The following is a 23,490-nucleotide window of genomic DNA, read 5'->3' on the forward strand; positions in this document are numbered from 1 at the left end:
AAATAAATTCATTAGGCTCTAATCTATGGATTTCAAATGACTGGGAATACAGATATGTATTTTTCCATGTGTTTGATGCCATTCCATTTACGCCGTTTCAGCCATTATTATGAGCCATTCTCCCCTCAGCAGCCTCCTGTGCTCAGCAAACCACTCGCCTACACGACGCCACTTGGTCTGCGGTTGTGAGGCCGGTTGGACACTGCCAAATTCTCTAAAACGATGTTGGAGGCGGCTTATGGTAGAGAAATGAACATTATATTTTCTGGCAACAGCTCTGGTGGACATTCCTGCAGTCACCATGCCATTTGTACGCTTCCTCAAAACTTGAGACATCTGTGGCATTGTGTTGTGTGACAAAACTGCACAATTTAGTGTGGCCTTTTATTATCCCCAGCACAAGGTGCACCTGTGTAATGATCATGCTGTTTAATCAGCTTCTTCATATGCCACACCTTTCAGGTGGATGGATTATCTTGGCAATGGAAAAATGCTCACTAACAGGGATGTAAACAAATTTGTGCACAAAATTTGAGCGAAATACGTTTTTTCGTGCATATGGAACATTTCTGGGTTCTTTTATTTCAGCTCATGAAACATGGGACCAACACTTTACATGTTGCGTTTATATTTTTGTTCAGTGTAAAAAAGGTGCTATCTACGTAGAACCTAAAAGTGTTCTTCGCCTGTCTACATAGGAGAACCCCTTGAATAACCCTTGTTGGTTCCAGGTGAATAACCCTTTTTGGTTCCAGGTAGAACCCCTTTGAGTTCCATTTAGAACCCTGTCCACAGAGGGTCCTACATGGAGCCCAAAAGAGTTCTACCTGGATCCAAAAAGGGTTCTACCTTGAGCCAAAAAGGCTTCTCCTATGGGGACAGACGAATAACCTGTTTGGAACCCTTTTTTCTAAGAGTGTAGGTTGTACGTTTCCATGGCCCAAATTAACCACGTCTTTGTAGTGTTCTGCAGATGTATTTTATTAACGGCCAAGAACTCACCGCTCGACAGCTGCTTTCGAAGGTACAGATCTTGGGAATGTTCCAACTGTAAGAAGATTACCGTCCCTCAGTCCCCAGCGTATACCTCAATGTATTTCACCTCACAAATAAAGAATGTGTTATTCGTTTCAGGTGATTCATTCCATGTGCACTTAATGTTCTGGATAGAATGTTGAGTAATGAGGATAAACAGTGAGAATGCATGAACAGAAAGCAGAACAAGCCAACTTTATCACCCTGGTTAGAATAAAACAATAGCAGATCTCGGTGGTGTAGATGTCAGTATCACAGACGAGTCAAAAGGAAGATGCCGTTCAACAGTTGGGGGCTGAACTCTTTAGTGTAGAAATACTCTACTACTACTGCACTCTTTACAACATATTACTCAGATATTACACAATCACTTCTCACGCTGAATCCAACTGTGGGCTTTTTTTGTGTGAAGTTAAACAACGAAGGAGTGAAGGAGACCAACCAAAAACAACATCAACTCCCAACTCCCATCATGTGTTTAGTCTTTTAGATTGCTCTGACTAAGTGGCTATGAATCTTCCAAAGTTAATTTCATGACTGTGCACTAAGCCAGAGAGTGTTGGCAGGCGCAGGATTCTCCCAGACCGTGTGGGAGTCAACCAACAGCTCCTCACCCTGCGTTGATAAGGCCACAGTTGGCAGCTGTCATTGGCCCTGCCATGTTTGTTTTATGTCGCAGGGTCACACGACCTAGAGAGCCACGCCTGAGTGTGAATAGAGTTAAGATGAACTCTTCTGTCATTTGGGGACGATTTCTACTTTTCTCAGGCAAACGTTAGTCTTGTTAATTGAGTGGTAAGTGTAAGCATACCAAATGGCTGTTGTTGTTACGATACTGTTGTTACATGAGAATTTCATTATACAAAACTTGTTTACATAGATTAGAGGTGTCAGGGGGGGGGGGGGGGGTAGATCAGATGTAATATTGCAGATATATTGTGATTTCCATAAATGTAATTGTCCGCATCATTTCCAATCCCCCTTATATTTTTTGTAAATATATATATATATATATATATATATATATATATATATATATATATATATATATATATATATATATATATATATATATATATTCCTTTATTATTTTTTGATTTCTATTTGCCATATATTTTTCAACTGTGCTGTGATGTTTCACAAAAGTTCTGAACCTTTCTTTTCTCATAGATTCTACACATTGTCAATTAAAGATAAATATTTTTGCTAAGAGTATTATTATATTATTGATCGATTGACAATCATTTTTTTTATCACCCAGCAGTGCTATCTGCAGGGTTAGCTCCAGGTAAATGTTGCAATTCTTCATCCATTCCTGAACCTGCTACATATGGACAGTACCAAAACAAACCATCTAATGATTTTGTCTCTTCGCAGCAAAATCTGCAGAGCTATCCCCCATATTTATAATATTGTAGTGGTTGCAAGAATGTTGTATCATTTAAATTGAAAAACTCTACGTTATGAATCCAGCGTTGTTTTGTGTATCAGTTCATAAACCATGTGCCATGGAATTGTAAATGATTGAAAATCTCTTCCCAACTATTTAGCTATCTATATTGCAAATGTATGGATATTGTTCTTGGTGAAAACATGTTTTGAATTCATTATAACACACTGGTTTTCTGTTTCCAGCTCGCCACCATAAAAAGTGAATCTCGTTTGAAGCACCTACTACAGCGATTACCAAGCTACTGCCCTGAGTCTATGGTAAGTGCCGATTTCTGGTCTACAAATAGTCTTCGGTCAAATGCGTCTGTAATAAAGTTGGCTATGAAATCTTTCATTCTGACAGAGGAAATGTATCGGTGGCCGTGGTAAAGCTTATACGCATTAATCACAAGTCTATTGCACCGGGTTTGGCTACAAGTAGAAAAGAAGTATCAAAAAGCGGAGCTTGAAACCAGGCTTAACACTCCTCACCCACCAACGTAATTACAAACCCTAATGTTTTTGATCTGCACGAAACAGCCAATTAGGAACCAGTCTGTCATTAGCTAGAGGTAAATACTTTATCTTATTTGAACACATGTCTTGCACTCATTTGCTAAAATGGATTAGATGTTTGGATTTTGGAAACGATTTCACCGGCATGTTAGCACTGAAGTTCCATGGTTCCTTTCGCTCTCAGACCCCGCAAAACATCTCAAAGCTGTTCTAAGGGATTCTTGGCTCTGTGAGGTGTAATAGAAGATGTACTAAAATTCGCCCCCTGTCGTCCTTCATGTTCTGAAACTTTCTTGGGTTTCCCTTCATCACAAATCATGTTTATACTTCATGTAAATATATAATGTCTCTCCGTCGGCCTCGCAAATTATAGTGATGCCTCCTGACAAGCGGCTCCTCTCTTCGCGAGCCAGCTGACTGACACGAGTGAGTGTTTACAATGATGTACGGAGTTGAACCTCAGACAATGTCCAGTTTTTAAAGTTGATCATCTTGTTTAGGGCTAGAGAGAGAGAGAGTGTGCTCTCTGAGCCACTCACTGCTCCTTCTCCATGCGTTGTGCTCTCTATCCAGAGGAGCCTGGGATGTTTGTGTTTATTACTGTGTTATTAATCCCACACAGTATGTCACCACAAAGCTCTTATGAGTTTATGTGTCTCTGTTGTTTTTTTCCACTGCATTCATATATGTTTTAATTAAAAATAAAATGCTCTCTATAAAATTCAATAGCCTGTTGTTTCACCAGAGCCAGGAGTTCTCTGAGGTCATTTTTTCTAGGGCTGAAAAAAATGTTGGGACAGGATGTCTAGAAATGCACAGAAATCCTTACTTTTACAAACCCCTGACAGAGGTCTTCCTGTTGATTCATGCTCACTTATGTTCAACACAAGGCCCCTACATTTTTAATTTGTCCCAACTAAAGAGAAACCACCGTACGTCAAAACAACCTGTTATGAACTGGGCATTTTCATGGCATTTTCTTCTCCTGTTCTCTTGCTTGTTCTGGCGTTGGTCCTCTGTTTATAATGCTATGACCTTTCTTCTGTATTTCACAGAATGAGCTTTGGATTTGCATCAACTCCACACTACCTGGTAAGATCTGCAGGCAGCGTTTCAAAGGGAGACATTGCTGTTACAGACAAATCTACCTGTCAGAACATAACATAATGCCTCCCAGATGCAAAAACATTGTTGATCCTTACGCACACACACACACACACACACACGCGCGCGCGCGCGCGCGCACACACACACACTCACAGTGTTGCTTAGCTCAACACGGTGTACCCATTGAGCCCACACTAAAAGTCCATATAAGTCCACAGTTTAAAGCCAGACTCAGTAAGTCTCATTTACGTAGTTTGTGTTCATGAAATATCAAACTATCGGGGCAACAGTTTTACTTGTTTGTAAACAAACCTAGGCAAGACATCATAACGTGCTCTACCTAAGATTTCTCAAGCGGCCGCTGGGCCAGCGGCCCTTTGATCAGTACCAGACAGCTGGTGTTCTCATTTGCTTGTAGCCTACAACTGGCACTTTAGGTTACTCTACCGTATTATAAAAATGAGTTGGCTATGGATGTTATAGCAGTATAATGTTATTCTAATTAACACACAATGATATACTGCACCACAACGGTAGGCTATATAGCGCTGCCGTTATCTGCTTGATCTCTTGCTTTTGCAGTGCAAACACCCTCAGAAACTATAGGATTATTATAAAATAAATCGACCAAGGGGAAAATAACCAACCAGCTAGCAACTCCAGAAAAGTGTGTGAGTAAGTGCATTAACGTTTACTTGGCTGTAGGCTAATCACCCACCAGTAGGTTATGCACATTACAAGCAATGCGTGTGTGGATGTATCTATTATCTAGCCAGCTAAATTAGCTAGCTTGCTAATTAGCTTCACTGACCAGTAGACAGAGCTGGTTTTTGTGATTTTTTTTGGCACTGTCCACGGTGTCCAGCATACTGGTCATGCTGAGGAATCTAAAATATGGTCCGACTAGCTCATGCATATGAGATGTTGTACCCACTGTGACTATTAAAACCTTCCCTAACCAGAAACCGTGGATGGATGGCGGCATTCGCGATAAACTGAAAGCGCGATTCTCCGCATTTAACCATGGATAGAGGTCTGGGAATATGTCTGAATATAAACAGTGTAGCTATTCCCTCCAAGGCAATCAAACAAGCAAAATGCCAGTACAGAGACTAGGTGGAGTCGCAATTCAACGGCTCAGACATGAGGCTAATGTGGCAGGGTCTACAGGAAATCACGGACTACAAAAATAAATCCAGCTATGTCACCGACGTCACGCTTCCAGACAAACTAAACACCTTCTTTGCCCGCTTTGAGGATAATACAGGGCCACCATCGCGGGCAGCTAACAAGGACGGTGCCCCCCCCTTTCTCAGTGGCTGACGTGAGTAAAGCATTTACACGTATTAACCCTCGCAAGGCTGCTGGCCCAAGACGGCATCTCTAGTCAGGTCCTCAAAGCATGTGCAGACCAGCTGGCTGGTGTGTTTACGGACATATTCAATCGCTCCCTATCCCAGTCTGTTGTCCCCACATGCTTCAAGATGGCTACCATTGTTTCTGTACCCAAGAAGGCAAAGACAACTGAATGAAATGACTACCGCCCCGTAGCACTCATTTCTGTCATCATGAAATGCTTTGAGAGACTAGTCAATGATCGTATCACCTCCACCTTACCGGCCACCCTAGACCCACTTCAGTTTGCAACAGGTCCACAGATTATGTAATCACCATCACACTGCCCTATCCCATCTGGACAAAAGGAATACCTTTGTCAGAATGCTGTTCATTGACTACAGCTCAGCATTCAACACCATAGTACCCTCCAAGCTCATCATCAAGCTGGAGGACCTGGGTCTCAATCCCGCCCTGTGCAATTGGGCCCTGGACTTTCTGACGGACCGTCCCCAGGTGGTGAAGGTAGGAGACAACATCTGCACTTCACTGACCCTCAACACTGAGGCCCCACAAGGGTGCGGGCTCAGCCCCCTCCTGTACTCCCTGTTCACCCACGACAGCGTGGCCATGCAAGCTTCCAACTCAATCATCAAGTTTGCAGACGACACAACAGTAGTGGGCTTGATTACCAACAACGATGAGACAGCCTACAGGGAGGAGGTGAGTGCACTCGACGTGTAGTGTCAGGAAAACAACCTCTCACTCCACGTCAACAAAACAAAGGAGATGATTGTGGACATCAGGAAACAGCAGAGGGAGCACCCCCCTATCCACATCGATGGGACAGTAGTGGAGAAGGTGGAAAGATTCAAGTTCCTCGGCGTACACATCACAGACAAACTTAATGGTCCACTCACACAGACAGTGTGGTAAAGAAGGCGCAACAGCACCTCTTCAACCTCAGGAGGCTGAAGAGATTTGGTCTTGTCACCCAAAACCCTGACACACTTTTACAGATGCAAGATCGTGAGCATCCTGTCAGGCTGTATCACAGCCTGGTATGGCAACTGCACCGCCCTCAACTGCAAGGCTCTCCAGAGGGTGGTGCGGTCTGCACAACTCATCACCGGGGGGCAAACTACCTGCCTCCATGACACCTACAGCACCCGATGTCACAGAAAGGCCAAAAAGATCATCAAGGACATCAACCACCCGAGCCACTGCCTGTTCACACCACTACCATCCAAAAGGCGAGGTCAGTACAGGTGCATCAAAGCTGGGACCGAGAGACTGAAAAAGATTCTTCTATCTCAAGGCCATCAGACTGCTAAACAGCAATCACTAACTCAGAGAGGCTGCTCCCTACAGTGATACCCAATCATTGGCCACTTTAATAAATGGATCACTAGTCACTTTATACAATGCACTCTTAATAATGCCACTTTAATAATGTTTACATATCTTGCATTACTCATATCACATGTATATACTGTATTTTATACCATATATTGCACCTTGCCTATGCCACTCAGCCATCGCTCATCCATATACTTACGTGTACATATTCTCATTCCCCCCTTTAGATTTCTGTGTGTTTGATAGTTGTTGAGGAATTGTTCGATTACTTGTTAGATATTACTGCACTGTCGGAACTAGAAGTACAAGCATTCCGCTACACTCGCATTAACATCTGCTAACCTTGTGTATGTGACAAAATTAGATTTGAACTAGCTAGCGGTAAACTAAGAAAATATTCCCAATCCATTGCTGAATGAAAATTGCCCACAAATACACCATTCCATTCAGAAGCTCAAGCTAGGAGCATTAAATAAACATTGTAAGGACAGACCCGCCGGTGTTTTCAAATCTGCGATCCTGCACATCATCAGCTGTTGCACAGACAGACAGCCGCACAGACGGACTAACAGCCAGGAGACAATATTACCTAAACGACACGCATTTGTCAGCTAAATTACACTTTTATTCTGTATCATTTAACGCTCGTTTATAACGAGAGCGATATACAGTAGATAGGCCCATTTGTATGTATTGTTGATATGTTGCTGTAGTCGTGGATGGATCAGAGGAACAGATAGAATATTCTATTTGCATCATAATTACCTGGAGAAATCTGACCAGCAATTTGTAAACAAAACTTCTGTACTTATCATTTATAAAAACTTAATTTGAATCACTTTGAGGTGACACAAATGGCCAAATAAGCTTTCATCTATTAATTTCAAGATATATTAAAACTGGAAAAAATATATATTTTATTTGGGTCATACTGAGTCTGGCTTTAATATGCTGCCCATTAAACACTATGAATATTTTGCAACCCCCCACTAGAGGATAAAATGAACCCATATTTTTATTGTGATAATGCTACACCCAGCAAGATTTATGGGTAATGGTGGCCATTTTTGTTTGTCTACAGGAGCGTCCAGGAAGTCTGATGGTTGGGTTGGCCTTGGCTGCTGTGAGCTGGCCATCTCGGCAGAGTGCCGCAGAGAGTGCAAGCAGGTGAGAGAGGAAGTTAGTTTGGCCAGTTATGGCCTCATCCATATGGTCTCACCTAATTCCTCATTCTCTGACCCTATAGGCATCATCCAAGAACGACATCACAAAAATATGCAAAAAAGACACAGAGGTAAGTAACACGAGGTCATGTATTGTGTAAAATAATGTGCTTTGCTTAAACTGAGCAAATGCTTTTGACTCTGAGAGACTGTATACTCTCTGCTGCCTTTCCCTGGCCTTTCCCTGGCCTTTTCCCTGGCCTTTCCCTGGCCTTTTCCCTGGCCTTTCCCTTGCCTTTCCCTGGCCTTTTCCCTGGCCTTTCCCTGGCCTTTTCCCTGGCCTTTCCCTGGCCTTTTCCCTGGCTTTTACAAGATAAAGGCAGTGTTAAGTCTTTACGGTCCATCTCAGTATCGCGCTCATCCCCACCCCTCTTTATGAGGTCATTTCCTGTCAGTGTAGCACTCCAACATAGCTCTGATTGGAGCCACTCTCGTCAAAGGGAGAGAGGAGTGAGCTCATCCAGTCTGCTGAGAAGATTTAGCTTAGCTATTATCGTAGGCTAGCAATGTGCTAGCAGAGGTCTCCTTTCATCTGGCTCACCTCCTCGTTCCAAACAAACAAACAAACAAAGCGGCGGGCTTAATGTTTGGTTTGGACCACAACCACAACCAAACTCCCCCCACCAGCTTTAATTAGGCACTGGCCCCTTTCATCTTGCCCTTTCATGAATCCTTGCGAGGGAAGCCAAAGCCCGCAGCAGCATTGGCCTTTATGTTCCTCTGTGGTGTTGTTGGAAAGAAGCCAGTTAGTTTTCAGATTAAGTTTTAACAGTACTTAGGACAGGACTGTTTTTATGTATTTAAAAAAAATCAGGTAATCAGGTAAGTTGACTGAAAACACATTCTCATTTACAGCAACGACCTGGGGAATAGTTACAGGGGAGAGGAGGGGCGATGAATGAGCCAATTGAAAGTGTGTGATTAAGTGACCATGATGGCCTTTTTGGGAATTTAGCCAGGACACGGGGTTAACACCCCTACTCTGACGATAAGTTCCATGGTATCTTTACTGACCACAGAGACTCAGGTCCAAAAGACGGCACCCTACACAGCGCAATGTCCCCAATCACTGCCATGGCTACCCATTTGATGAGCGATAGAAAGAAAGAGGGATGGAGAGAGGGGTGGGGTAGAGAGAAATAGAGAGAGAGAGAGAGAGAGAGAAAGAGGGGGAGAGAGAGAGTGAAAGAGGGGGAGAGTGAGAGAAAGGGGGAGAGAGAGAAAGAGCTAAAGAGGGGGAGAGAGAGAGAAAGAGGGGGAGAGAGAGAGAAAGGGGGGAGAGAGAGAGAGAGAGAGAGAAAGAAAGAAAGAAAGAAAGAAAGAAAGAAAGAAAGAAAGAAAGAAAGAAAGGGGGAGACCGAGAGAGGGGGAGAGCTAGAGAGAGAGACAGAGAAAGAGGGGGAGAGAGAAAGAAAGAGGGGGAGAGAGAGAGAGAAAGAGGGGGAGAGAGAGAAAGGGGGAGAGAGAGAAAGAGGGGGAGAGAGAGAGAAAGGGGGGGAGAGAGAGAAAGAGGGGGGGAAGAGCGAGAGAGAAAGAGGGAGAGAGAGATAGAGAGGGGAGAGAGAAAGAGAGAGAAAGAAAGAGGGGAGACCGAGAAAGAGAGAGAGGGGGGAGAGAGAAAGAGGGTGAGAGAGAGAGAAAGAGGGGGACAGAGGGGGGAGAGAGAGAGCTAACACAATATTTTTTTTTCAATTGTACTTTTGATCACAAAATTTTTTTCTTCTCATTTCCAGAAACCACTCTACAGCTGTATCATCAAAAATGAGAGTAAGTTTCCCAAATCTCCATGACAAGCTGCTAGCCCAAGTCCATCAATCTGAGAGCGAATTTCCAGTGTGATTAAACATGGAGTCAGCTCAGGGCCCTTTGACCTCTGTGAGGAGGAAAAGAGTCACCACTCTGCTTGACGAGCCGTGTTTACGTGCCTGAAAGGCAAGGTCTTGACCTTTGGTCCGCAGAAATTATTTCATCTGTCACGGAGTCAGCCAGCCGATGAAACCCTTATTTGTATTCGGAGCTGCAATGTGGTGGTGTGAAACTGCCTTGCAGACAAGCCCACCACAGATGTGACAGACATGCCTTTGGGCGATTATGAGGATGTGAGGTCTTGGACTTCCCTGAAGTCTAGCAACTGAGGATCACCCCCAATGTTCACCATGCATATTTAATCAGACTATTCTCTAGGAAATCCTGGAAGTCTACTCTATTCTACTCTAATTCAGCAAAGAAGAATTCCTGATGCTTGAATGTCAATCATGTTTGCGATGTCTGTCATATATTTCATGCAGCTAAAGGCTAAAAACTAAATAGACTAAATAGCCTTTATAATAATAATGATTAACTCTTTTCTATTCAATTCTGTTTACAATTCCATTGAAGTAAATGACTGATGGAAAGCAAGTTGTAACTGTGTTGTCTGTCTGTGCTGCCTCAGTGGGCTCGGTGTGCTGCAGCTACGCAGGGAGACACACCAACTGCAGAGAGTACTGCCAGGCTATCTTCCGGACAGACTCCTCCCCCACCGTCTCTCAAATCAAAGCTGTCAAGGAATACTGCCAGAGCATCAGCCCAGAGCTCATTGGCTGTGTGGGCAACTACACCAAGTCTTACCCTATTAGAAGCCCTATAGACAGTAAGTATATCTATTACTGACCTATCAGGAGCGTCGTAGATAACGAGTGTATCTAATACTGACCTATCAGGAGCTTCGTAGATACTGCGTATATCTAATACTGACCTATCAGGAGCTTTGTAGATCCTGAGGATATCTGTGCTTTGTAGCCTAGTGGTTAGAGCATTGGGCCAGTAACTGAAAGGTTGCTAGATTGAATCCCTGAGCTGACAAGGTCAAAAAATATGTCGTTCTGCCCCTGAACAAGGCAGTTAACCCACTGTTCCTATCCCGTCATTGTAAATAAGAATTTGTTCTTCTCACTTGTCTAGTTAAATAAAGGTTGAATTCAAAAACAACAAAAGATGATAATAATCTGATACTAACCTATCAGCAACCCCATAGATAATGAGTAGTCTTATACCCAAATAATTGCCCAAGTAAATGCTCCTCAAGAGTAAAGAATAATATATTTAATTGAAATACTAATCTATCCCCATTTAATATGTCCAGTGTGTATCTTATGTCTGTGTTGCCTTCCTCCCATCATTGCCTATCACTAAGTTTGTTGGTCCATCCAGGCCTGTACTGCTGCGACCGGGCAGATGAGCCCCACTGCCAGGTGGCATGCCGGCGTATCCTTCGCACCATGACCACAGAGCATGAGATCATGGAGGGCCTGATCGATGAGTGCGGCAGCCAGCCACTGCCCCAGGACCCACTGTGGCAGTGCTTCCTGGGCAGCGCCCACCCCCCAACCAAGAGCGAGACGGAGACCTCCCCCACCGCCAAGATGGACGGCGCCAAGCTGCACTGCTGCTCCAAAGCCAATACCTCATTGTGCAGGTTAGTTGTTTGTACTCTGACGAGATGCGTATAATAATGTACAGTATATGCCATTTAGCAGACGCTTTTATCCAAAGCAACATTTTACATATCGGTGGTCCTGGGAGTTGAACCCCCTATCCTGGCATTACAAGGACCATACTCTACCAACTGAGCTAGCTACAGAGCCTTATGGAAACCACATGAAGTGTTCCAAAAACCCATTTTCATGTAATCCCATACGACAACATATAAAGCAAAATGTGATAACATGAAACTACACATGTGAAAACGTGTTTTCAGATTTCAGATTATTGCACATTTCAAGATGACTTTATACAGTTAGATGGGCCAGAAGGTTAGGCACACTCAAAGTTATGGAGATTTTTTACATTGTTCAAAGGCAGTGTACATTTGAGTCTGACATTTGAGTCTGGTTTTACATTCTTGAGTTGTGTGTCTGTCTGCATGTTTAACTCGGGTTTTGTCAACCAAAAGGGATATGTGTCAGGAGATCAGCACCAACTGGGGCACTCAGACATGGCAGGAGTTTGACCAGATGTGCGAATACAACCCTGTGGAGACGGATCTGATCACCTGTTTGGCCGACGTCAGGGAGCCCTGCCAGCTAGGCTGTAAGGACCTGGCCTACTGCACCAACTTCAACAACAGGTATGGTATATACCCAGCTACTACACCAGATAAGTAGATAGGTATTTATACCAGCTGTGCCCCACTAGAGATCCTAGTTCAAGTCCAGGCTCTGTCGCAGCCGGCCGCGACCGGGAGACCCATGTGGGCGGCGCACAATTGGCCCAGCGTCGTCCGGGTTAGGGGAGGGTTTGGCTGGCAGGGATGTTCTTGTCCCATTGCGCACTAGTGACTCCTGTGGTAGGGCTGGGTGCAATGCACGCTGACACGGTCGCCAGGTGCACGGTGTTTCCTCCGACACATTGGAAAAATGAGTAAAAAATAGTTTTAAATAATGCAAAAATGTAATTTTTCTTGCAAAATGCATTTTTCTTCCACTTTGACATTAAAGAGTTTATTGTGTAGATTATTGACAAAAAATGGCAATTAAATCCACTTTTATCCCACTTTGTAACACAAGAAAATGCGGAAAAACTCAAGGGGTTGGAATACTTTCTGAAGGGACTGTATTATTATTAGAATAATAATTATTATTATTATATAGTTCCAATATATGACACTCTTAACAGATTATTTCATGCATACATTTTTGTATGAGATCCCTGCAGCAAATTCACAACATTTGCATTGTTAGTGCCACACTTTTACGAACTGAACCACACAGAACCACACAGGACCACACTGTACCAGACTGTACCAGACTATACCAGACCTACAATAGGTCTACAACAGGTCTGGTACCTACTATACTGTACTGATTAACTTAAAATCCCACGTCCACAACGACTGCATACATCCAAAAAGGAGTCTGTAGTACTCTGTTGCATTGATGGGCCTTCTCATTTAGTCACACGTCCAATTTCAACACATACAAACCACCCCGGGGTATGACAATGAGAGCGAAAGAGAAAAAGGACACGTAAATTATAAATGAGTCATTTCGTTAAACCAGAGTGTTACTCACAAATGGCCGAATGGTGAACTGGCATCCTGCAAACCCATGTTCTCCATCACCTCAAGCATTGGGCTGGTCGGACACAGGCTAGGCTAATAGGATTCTTTAGTCCTGGAGTGTCACAGGAAGGTCAGGGGAGAAGGCGAGGTTGGGTAGGGAGTGAGTGCGTCCACCCCACCATTTTCCCCAGCCCCGTTGTTGGTGGGTTAGTGGCTTCCATACATAACCCTATGTGCACCTCCAAACCCAAACTGGAAGCAACAGCCTCGTAACCACATGAAATAATACACTGCAGTTAACACAATGACATTGGTACGTTTCATGTATTTATCTTTCTGTTTAAACGTTGGTTGTGAAACGAAGCCCTGTGTCTAGTCGATCCCATGCTAGTCATTATGGCTGGCCAACTGGTTGGGGCCGGGTGAAACCAAGACCTCTGGGGTCTCTTCAGAGAGACAATGACTAGTTGACGACGATGTTACTTTATAGGCTCTGTGAGTATTGTGGTCGCCTTCCATGACTTTGTACTAGGTTGTTTAGAGGTCACCGAGAAAGAAGGAAAGAGAAAAGGATAGAGAGACTGTGTGTGTGTGTGTGTGTGTGTGTGTGTGTGTGTGTGTGTGTGTGTGTGTGTGTGTGTGTGTGTGTGTGTGTGTGTGTGTGTGTGTGTGTGTGTGTGTGTGTGTGATTATAGTTTATGGTGTGTGGGTTCCCTTCGACAAATACACTTGACCTTGGAGGCCAGCCGTGTCACAGCTTGCTGCATCCTGGCTTGGGACAGGGCCTGAGACCCATGCGGGACGCCATCAAAGCCCGGCGGGCGAACTCATACAAACACACACAGTTCAACAGAATGATCCCCACTCGTGGACTCACCAAGCACTGTCCACAAAGCTCCATCCCACCACCAGCCGTTTGCTCTGTCCGGTTTCTAAAGGGACGGAGAAAATATATGATTGGATACAAGGGGATCTGAAGAACACTTCGTCTCATCACCTGATCTCTCTTTGTCTGTGATATAGTTTTACATATGTCTTTGTCTGTTGACTGTATCGGTTACAACACAATAATAATGATAACCATAACGTCATGATTATCATAAAACATACTGTATCAACACTTGAATTGCAGCCCGGCAGGCAAACGATGTAATCAATGTTCAATCAAACAAAAAAAGTAATTGAAACTTCTCATGGTAGGCCCTCTTAGAGAAGATTTGGAAATCCCAAGTATTCCATGTATTATTTTCATTGGGGAAGATCAATGAATTCCTCTTTAGATGATGGCACCACTGCTCCCCACTGTAGGATTTAGAGTACAGACAAACAAACGCTAGCTCTCATTTCCTTTGAAGGAGTCCCGGGGCCATTGCACGAGAGTCCCCCCCCCCCCGGGGGTTCAAAAGCTGGGGCGACCAGCGGCGTGGGGGCACAGTCGCAGTATGGAAGTTAAATAGTGCTGGAGGCTAAAAAAAAACATTGTGACCTCTGTGTGTCTGTCTGGCTGTCTATCTGTCTGTCTGTCTATCCACCCGTCTGTCTGCTTGTCTGTCTGGACAATAGGGCCCACCAAAGCCCATGGCAGGAAGTCTCAATCCACATGCCAATCATTCTGAGAGGAGGGTGGGAGAGGGGGGCAGAGCTAGAGAGAGGGAAGTGGGGGAAAGAGGTCATGTACACACACCCAGGACCTAGGATGTTGACTCCGGTTGACTCAAGTTGACTAGACCACTATCTTAGATAAAACTCTTCTAGTTCTAGTTATTGACTGAGCGTATGGAAATGGTTGCCATAAACACCATGCCTATTTTAAGTTGATCTGTCTTTATTAAGAAGAATTTATTGAGTTATATGAGGAATAGCTGACTCACTGACTGTATTGAGCCTGCTTGGTGAAAATGAAATGTATTTAATAACAATCCTAAATACCTATGCTTTAATTGGAGCGACTTTCCTCCCTTTCCATCTGGGTGAAAGAGAGAGAGCGAGAATAGGAACGAGTCACTGTAAATAAAAGGGAAGATATCATTAAAGCTTATTTTTGGGTGGAGTGGAAAACCTCTATGACCATTACCTACTACCCACCAATGGGGTCACGTTTGGTTCATGACCTGGAGCTGAGGTAAGGCTGTGGTCCCTCTGCTTGTGGTCAAGACCTCACTTTCCTTCCCCTCTCACAGACACACACGCACACGCACACACACACGCACACACACACACACACACACACACACACCAGAGGTGTGGACTCCAGTCACATGACTTGGATTCATAAATGTAAAGACTTGAGACTGATGACTTGAAATGATCTTTCCATGTTTTGTAACGTTTTGACACTCATTTTGTGGCACAGAGTTGCCGTGGATTACTCTCACAGAGTTGCCCTGGATTACTCTCACAGAGTTGCCGTGGATTACTCTCACAGAGTTGCCGTGGATTACTCTCACAGAGTTGCCGTGGATTACTCTCACAGAGTTGCCGTGGATTACTCTCACAGAGTTGCCGTGGATTACTCTCACAGAGTTGCCGTGGATTACTCTCCACGCAGACAGAGACAGTATTTTACAAAAAGAAACACAACAGATTGGCTAGTGAAACATACACTCGGTCCTCTGATTGGACCAGAAAACTGTCAAACAACACAGGTCGCGTGAGCTAGTGGTCCTCTTTTGAGGGGTGCGAGTATGAAACTGAATGGGAAGAATCCATATTGTTCATAGTTTACATATTTTAATAGATTACATAGGTAGGCTTTAAGTCTACCATTTGTATTTGATATTTATACATTTTCCTATTTGATCTGGTCACGAACATAGGCCTACGGCATTGCACCAAATTATTGTCTCAAAAACATCTTATCTGTGCTTCAGAACCAAAGAGTTGAGCGTCTTGACTGCTGACCAATGACCAATCATAATTTGTCGGAGCAAAGGCGGGCGCGCATAATCAGATTAGTGACCAGAAAGCACTTGTTTAATTTTCTCCGGGTTATGCCCGACAGAAGCAGAGTAGCCTACATTTACATTATCCATATAGAATGCAGTTTAGCAATCTGCTACGGACATATCTTTGCCAGAACAATAGGCTACATGGCGATTTCATTGATCATTTTCATATTTCAGATAGTCCTAGTTTGGGTGAGTTAATTAGGCTATTTACATCAGTTCTGCGTACTGGCTATGTCTGAAGAGAGCTGTAACATCGCACTGCCTTCAATACTTATGGGATGAAGATGTAACATTCTTAGGATATTTATTAGGATATTTGTGAGGAAGAGAAAGGCTAAAGACAGACCATGCTTTCTAACCGCTGCATACAGCAGATCATCAACCTCTGCTGCTGTCACGTTCGTTGAATGGAAGAGACCAAGGCGCAGCGTGATGTGAATTCATTCTTCTATTTATTAACGAAGAAACACTAAACAAACTATACAAAACAAAACAAACGTGACGCTATATACTGTATAAACAGGTGCAGACACAGGCAACTAACCATAGACATACATAAACACCTAGATAGTATACAGCCCCCATAAACATACAAAACCCCTAGACAGTACAAAAACACATACATCACCCATGTCACACCCTGACCTAACCAAAATAATAAAGAAGACAACTAGGCTGTATGATCCTGCTTGCTCTGGACATAACAGAAGTGACATAACATCCCTAGTTGATCATGACTGTCAACATAAATGACTTTCAGCACAAAATGCAGGTGCAACGCGCAGTTTATTTCTGTGTCTTGCGTTTTGAAAATGCATCACCATTTATGGATGTAATGACACATTCATAGCCGCAGGAAGTAGGGGTTTTGAGGGTGCTGCAGCACCCCCTGAAAAATGTTTTTTTCAGAAAGTACTGCACTGGGCCTTTACTATTAGCGACCGCTATAGCTGTCTGTAGCACCCCGCCATCCAACACAATTCATTTCATGTAAAGTTTTTTATTTATTATATTTTTTACTTGACTTGACACTTGACTAGAAAAAACTTGTGACTGGACTTGACTTGCTCTTAGAATGCATGACTTGGACTTGACTCGAGACTCGTTCTACTTGTGACTCGACTTGAGACTCGGACCTTGTGACTTGAGACTTGCTTGTGACTCGAATAATAGTAACTTGGTTCCACCTCTGACACACAAACACACACACACGCACGCACGCATGCGCACACACACACACACACACACACACACACACACACACGCACGCACGCACACACACGGGCAAGGCAGCATGAGTGGCCAGTGGGAGATTTTAAAGGCTGTTATTAAATCAACCACTGGCTGGAGATCAGCGCTAGACCAGATTCAACATCAGCCCCAGAAACATCCCTCCCTCACCCAGTGGAACCTACAAATCACCCAGCCCACACTGGACCTACATAAACCTACCAATCACCCGGGCAACACTGGATCTACATAAACCTACCAATCACCCGGGCAACACTGGACCTACAGAAACCTACCAATCACCCGGGCAACACAGGACCTACAGAAACCTACCAATCACCCGGTCCACACTGGACCTACAGAAACCTACCAATCACCCGGGCAACACTGGACCTACAGAAACCTACCAATCACCCGGTCCACACTGGACCTACAGAAACCTACCAATCACCCGGTCCACACTGGACCTACAGAAACCTACCAATCACCCGGTCCACACTGGACCTACAGAAACCTACCAATCACCCGGTCCACACTGGACCTACAGAAACCTACCAATCACCCGGTCCACACTGGACCTACAGAAACCTACCAATCACCCGGTCCACACTGGACCTACAGAAACCTACCAATCACCCGGTCCACACTGGACGTACATGAAAGACACTTCCTACCTCCCGTAGATCATTAAAGAAAATAGTCCTCGCCCCAGCAACAGGTTTCTTCAGGAAGTAGTGCTTCTCGGCACCAGCCGTTGGTCTTTTGTTCCCTGGCTTGTATCTGGGATGTTTCTGCAGTGACTAACAGTAGTAACGGCCGTCCGGCTGCCCGGGGTGTGACATCATCACAGCCACATCCATGTGCTGTTGAGCTGTGGACACAACATCTGGACTCACAGGGCAGAGTGACCGTGCAACCCATTAGACAGAGCTGTGGACACAACATCTGGACTCACAGGGCAGAGTGACCGTGCAACCCATTAGACAGAGCTGTGGACACAACATCTGGACTCACAGGGCAGAGTGACCGTGCAACCCATTAGACAGAGCTGTGGACACAACATCTGGACTCACAGGGCAGAGTGACCGTGCAACCCATTAGACAGAGCTGTGGACACAACATCTGGACTCACAGGGCAGAGTGACCGTGCAACCCATTAGACAGAGCTGTGGACACAACATCTGGACTCACAGGGCAGAGTGACCGTGCAACCCATTAGACAGAGCTGTGGACACAACATCTGGACTCACAGGGCAGAGTGACCGTGCAACCCATTAGACAGAGCTGTGGACACAACATCTGGACTCACAGGGCAGAGTGACTGTGCAACCCATTAGACAGAGCTGTGGACACAACATCTGGACTCACAGGGCAGAGTGACCGTGCAACCCATTAGACAGAGCTGTGGACACAACATCTGGACTCACAGGGCAGAGTGACCGTGCAACCCATTAGACAGAGCTGTGGACACAACATCTGGACTCACAGGGCAGAGTGACTGTGCAACCCGTTAGACAGAGCTGTGGACACAACATCTGGACTCACAGGGCAGAGTGACCGTGCAACCCATTAGACAGAGCTGTGGACACAACATCTGGACTCACAGGGCAGAGTGACTGTGCAACCCATTAGACAGAGCTGTGGACACAACATCTGGACTCACAGGGCAGAGTGACTGTGCAACCCATTAGACAGAGCTGTGGACACAACATCTGGACTCACAGGGCAGAGTGACCGTGCAACCCATTAGACAGAGCTGTGGACACAACATCTGGACTCACAGGGCAGAGTGACCGTGCAACCCATTAGACAGAGCTGTGGACACAACATCTGGACTCACAGGGCAGAGTGACTGTGCAACCCATTAGACAGAGCTGTGGACACAACATCTGGACTCACAGGGCAGAGTGACTGTGCAACCCATTAGACAGAGCTGTGGACACAACATCTGGACTCACAGGGCAGAGTGACTGTGCAACCCATTAGACAGAGCTGTGGACACAACATCTGGACTCACAGGGCAGAGTGACTGTGCAACCCATTAGACAGAGCTGTGGACACAACATCTGGACTCACAGGGCAGAGTGACCGTGCAACCCATTAGACAGAGCTGTGGACACAACATCTGGACTCACAGGGCAGAGTGACTGTGCAACCCATTAGACAGAGCTGTGGACACAACATCTGGACTCACAGGGCAGAGTGACCGTGCAACCCATTAGACAGAGCTGTGGACACAACATCTGGACTCACAGGGCAGAGTGACTGTGCAACCCATTAGACAGAGCTGTGGACACAACATCTGGACTCACAGGGCAGAGTGACCGTGCAACCCATTAGACAGAGCTGTGGACACAACATCTGGACTCACAGGGCAGAGTGACCGTGCAACCCATTAGACAGAGCTGTGGACACAACATCTGGACTCACAGGGCAGAGTGACCGTGCAACCCATTAGACAGAGCTGTGGACACAACATCTGGACTCACAGGGCAGAGTGACTGTGCAACCCATTAGACAGAGCTGTGGACACAACATCTGGACTCACAGGGCAGAGTGACCGTGCAACCCATTAGACAGAGCTGTGGACACAACATCTGGACTCACAGGGCAGAGTGACTGTGCAACCCATTAGACAGAGCTGTGGACACAACATCTGGACTCACAGGGCAGAGTGACTGTGCAACCCATTAGACAGAGCTGTGGACACAACATCTGGACTCACAGGGCAGAGTGACTGTGCAACCCATTAGACAGAGCTGTGGACACAACATCTGGACTCACAGGGCAGAGTGACTGTGCAACCCATTAGACAGAGCTGTGGACACAACATCTGGACTCACAGGGCAGAGTGACTGTGCAACCCATTAGACAGAGCTGTGGACACAACATCTGGACTCACAGGGCAGAGTGACTGTGCAACCCATTAGACAGAGACAGCGGCAGTGTTATGTGCTACGTTTTGGTTTATATGGACATGGGTTTTTGTCTTCTGTAGTAAGATTCACTCTGTGACTCTTTGTATCCATGTCCTAACCTCGAGTCGAAGCAACCTAGCACCCACCCCGAAAATGTTAACCGATTCTCTGTGTTTCTGTTGTGTGCACATTTGTATTCATTCTGATAGATGCGTGTTCTATTGAGTCCATCTGCTAATTCTATCACGTCTCCCGGTCTTATTGACTCCAGGCCCACTGAGCTGTTCCGTAGCTGTAACATCCAATCAGACCAGGGCGCCATGAACGACATCAAGCTGTGGTCCAATGGGACGATCAAGATGCCCTTTATGAACATCCCCGTCCTGGACATCAGGAAGTGTCGTCCGGAGATGTGGAAGGCTGTGGCCTGCGCCCTGCAGATCAAACCCTGCTACAGCAAGTCCCGCGGCAGCGTCATCTGCAAGTATGTACCCTCTCTGTTCTCATTCTGTTAATTGACTTCACGTATTTAGTATGACTTTGGTCTAGTTTCCCAGACCCAGGTTAAGCCATCTCCTGGACTAAAAAGTGTCCATTGGAGAATCCCCATTTAAAGTACTTTTTAGTCCATGGATTGGCTTAATGTGGGTCTGCTGTTAATGCCTTACCATTTATCCCGCCTTTGAGAAAACATTCTATCTTGAAATCACCCACCTGGTAAAATAAAGTTAATAAATAGTTAAATAAGTACATACAGCATCCCACCTTCACCTTCAATCGACTCCCGTTGTCACAGTAAAAAGTCCCCCTCAGGAAACGACCGACAAAGTACCAGCTGGAACCTAAAACCACATGAACCAAATACAGGTGATCTCATATAGAGCGCTCTGCTGACACAACATGTAGTTAGATTGACTCAGGGAGGAGGATGTTGTGGTTTCTGCATGGCTTGACTCACTATCCCACCTCAGGTTATTTATGTGCAGATCCTTTGACTGAAAGCAAATCTTTTGATTGGAGCTTTTTCCTCTGAGAGCAATCACACCTGGGTTTCTGTCAGGCTGAATGGGGTAGTTAGCATGTTAGTGACTGTGGTTAACACACCAGCATTTACCTGTACACTAGGCTAGCCCTCAGGGCTGTAACAGCCAATGCATGTGGAGGCCTTATCAATGTGGTCAGGAGCGTGTTCCAGCTGACAGGCCTTATTCACAGGTGCTACACGTGTGTGACAGTGGCCTTTTGTTGCACCTTTATTTACATTTGCATTTCTAGGGGGAGCCCTTGGGCAGACGCACACACACATAGACAGACAGACAGACACACACACTCCTTCATTGTTCTGGAGGTAGGGGGGGATTAGGCCTCCTCACGCTACCCCTTTCAGAGTCATTCTTCCTGGGCTGCTTTGGGATGTCAGGGGGCCTGTCTGGAGCTCTGTATCCCCCGCCCAGGCTCTCCCTCCCTCTATACCCAGCCACAGAAGACAAAGACGGGATGTCAGTGAGCGATGGCAGGACAGAACCCCACATACATCAGTCAGGGCTTAGATTGGCATGTTGTATTGGCCTTGTCCAGTACAACTAAACGCTGTGGCTCCGCTGTTCATGTCTGAGCAAGAAATGTGTGTGTCTGTGTCTGTGTGTGTGTGTATGTGTGTGTCTTATGTGTGTATGTGTACATGAGTGTGTGCATGCATGCTTATGCCCATGTACAAATAATCTGTCTCTTTAAATAATTACTCATACACAGACTGTACAACTCAACTTAATCTCTTAATCTCCGGCTCTCGGGTGAATGACTTTTCTATCACACATAATTGTTTTGTCAATCCTATTTGGCTCAGTGTGTGGAATGCCAGGTGTACCATACTGATTACCTGCAGCACAAAGGTACGTTATTACATTAGCCCGCTCAAGGCAACAGAAACGCAACATGCATTCTTAACTCAGTGTGGGCAAGAAAAGCTGAGACCGCAATAAAGGACTAGAAAGGAAATTACACCCCAGGATGGCAAATCAACAGAGCAGACAGACGGTTGGGAATGTAACATATGGGTCAGTGGCAGGCCTGAGAGCAGCCCAAGTCACTTCAAACACAAGTCCAGCACTTTAATGTCTGCACCTAAGCTTTCCCGGCACTAGGAGGATGCTGCGCGATGTATGCAGGGAATAGGAATCTGTCTTGTGTTTCGTCTGACCTCACTTTCAATAATAGCCTTCTGCTGTGTCTGTCAAGCCAGACGATGCTACAGCATGTCTCTGTTTGTATCCACAAGAATATGTGACCTGGCTAAACTCGAAACTGGGTTAAAGTTCAGCATCTTTAAACGGTTAGAAACTGTTTTTAGATATGTGTTGCACTGAATGAAAATCTTTCACAGTCAAATACAAACTAGAAAGGAGTTTCAAGTTACATTGCATACGTTGCCGTAAATGCTGCGTTCGAAACACCTTGCAGCGTTGCGATTAGGTTTGTAAAATTCAGCGAACTTTCAATAAATCCTGGTTGGATGATTCCGGATGTCCTGTTTATTCCCTACTAATTCCAGGAAAACCAGGGAATTTATTGAACATTCCCGGAATTATGCAACCCTTGTTGCAATAGTGAATGTTCCTCACCCTGTCCTTCACTGGCCCGTTTCCCCTGCTGTTGACAACCCTTCAGGTCGGACTGTGTAGACATCCTGACACAGTGTGGTGACCACAAACGCTTCCACGAGGGACAGACAGCCGAGCGCATCTGTGAGATCCTGTCCCCCATAGACGACCCTGAACGCTGCATCCCCCTGGAGAGATATCTCAGTGAGTGGGACTGTGTGTGTGTGTGTGTGTGTGTGTGTGTGTGTGTGTGTGTGTGTGTGTGTGTGTGTGTGTGTGTGTGTGTGTGTCTTTGAACAACTAGCACTGTTACCTTACCGTTACCAATTGAAAGGATTTATATGATTCATATTCACACAATGACAAAGTATATTCATGATTACACATACATACAACGAGTCCAGTTATTACAAGGATAAATGATTCATCTCAGAGTTCTCTAAAGCTTCAAATGAAATGGCTCATTCGTCCCCACACAGCTCCTAGCTCCCTGGGTAACATCATTGAGGAGGTCATCCACCCCTGTAACCCCAACCCCTGTCTCAGCAACCACCTGTGTGAGGTGAACAGGAAGGGCTGTCAGCCAGGACAGGACTGCCTGCCCTACTTCTGTGTGCCTGGTACAGTATAACAACATACCATACCGCCACGTAACCCATATCCACTGTACATAGAGACACACTGTTTGGAGCTTGTTCTACTAAGTAGTATTTAACGATATATCGTAACGTCTGTACTTTTTACATA

The 23,490-nt window shown here is 45.2% G+C and overlaps 1 protein-coding gene across 2 annotated transcripts in view; it reads left to right on the top strand.

Moving 5' to 3' along the window:
* The window catches only part of LOC110489805 (reversion-inducing cysteine-rich protein with Kazal motifs), a 57,243-nt gene that overhangs the window by 16,845 nt on the left and 16,908 nt on the right, over positions 1 to 23,490 (top strand). Inside the window, exons 1-12 of one of the 2 annotated variants that reach the window (XM_036944064.1) lie at positions 1,725 to 1,830; positions 2,671 to 2,745; positions 4,038 to 4,074; positions 7,865 to 7,950; positions 8,030 to 8,077; positions 9,740 to 9,773; positions 10,441 to 10,638; positions 11,199 to 11,463; positions 11,941 to 12,114; positions 20,415 to 20,627; positions 22,811 to 22,947; positions 23,223 to 23,363. In XM_036944064.1, the coding sequence (XP_036799959.1) occupies positions 2,743 to 2,745; positions 4,038 to 4,074; positions 7,865 to 7,950; positions 8,030 to 8,077; positions 9,740 to 9,773; positions 10,441 to 10,638; positions 11,199 to 11,463; positions 11,941 to 12,114; positions 20,415 to 20,627; positions 22,811 to 22,947; positions 23,223 to 23,363 (1,336 nt within the window). In that variant the 5' untranslated portion in view covers positions 1,725 to 1,830; positions 2,671 to 2,742. Of the gene's footprint in view, positions 1 to 1,724; positions 1,831 to 2,670; positions 2,746 to 4,037; positions 4,075 to 7,864; positions 7,951 to 8,029; positions 8,078 to 9,739; positions 9,774 to 10,440; positions 10,639 to 11,198; positions 11,464 to 11,940; positions 12,115 to 20,414; positions 20,628 to 22,810; positions 22,948 to 23,222; positions 23,364 to 23,490 lie in introns of those variants that run through there. The other variant, XM_036944063.1, reaches the window with a different exon arrangement.

This window comes from Oncorhynchus mykiss, chromosome 15 (genome assembly GCF_013265735.2).
Source record: "Oncorhynchus mykiss isolate Arlee chromosome 15, USDA_OmykA_1.1, whole genome shotgun sequence".
Lineage (NCBI taxonomy): Eukaryota > Metazoa > Chordata > Actinopteri > Salmoniformes > Salmonidae > Oncorhynchus > Oncorhynchus mykiss.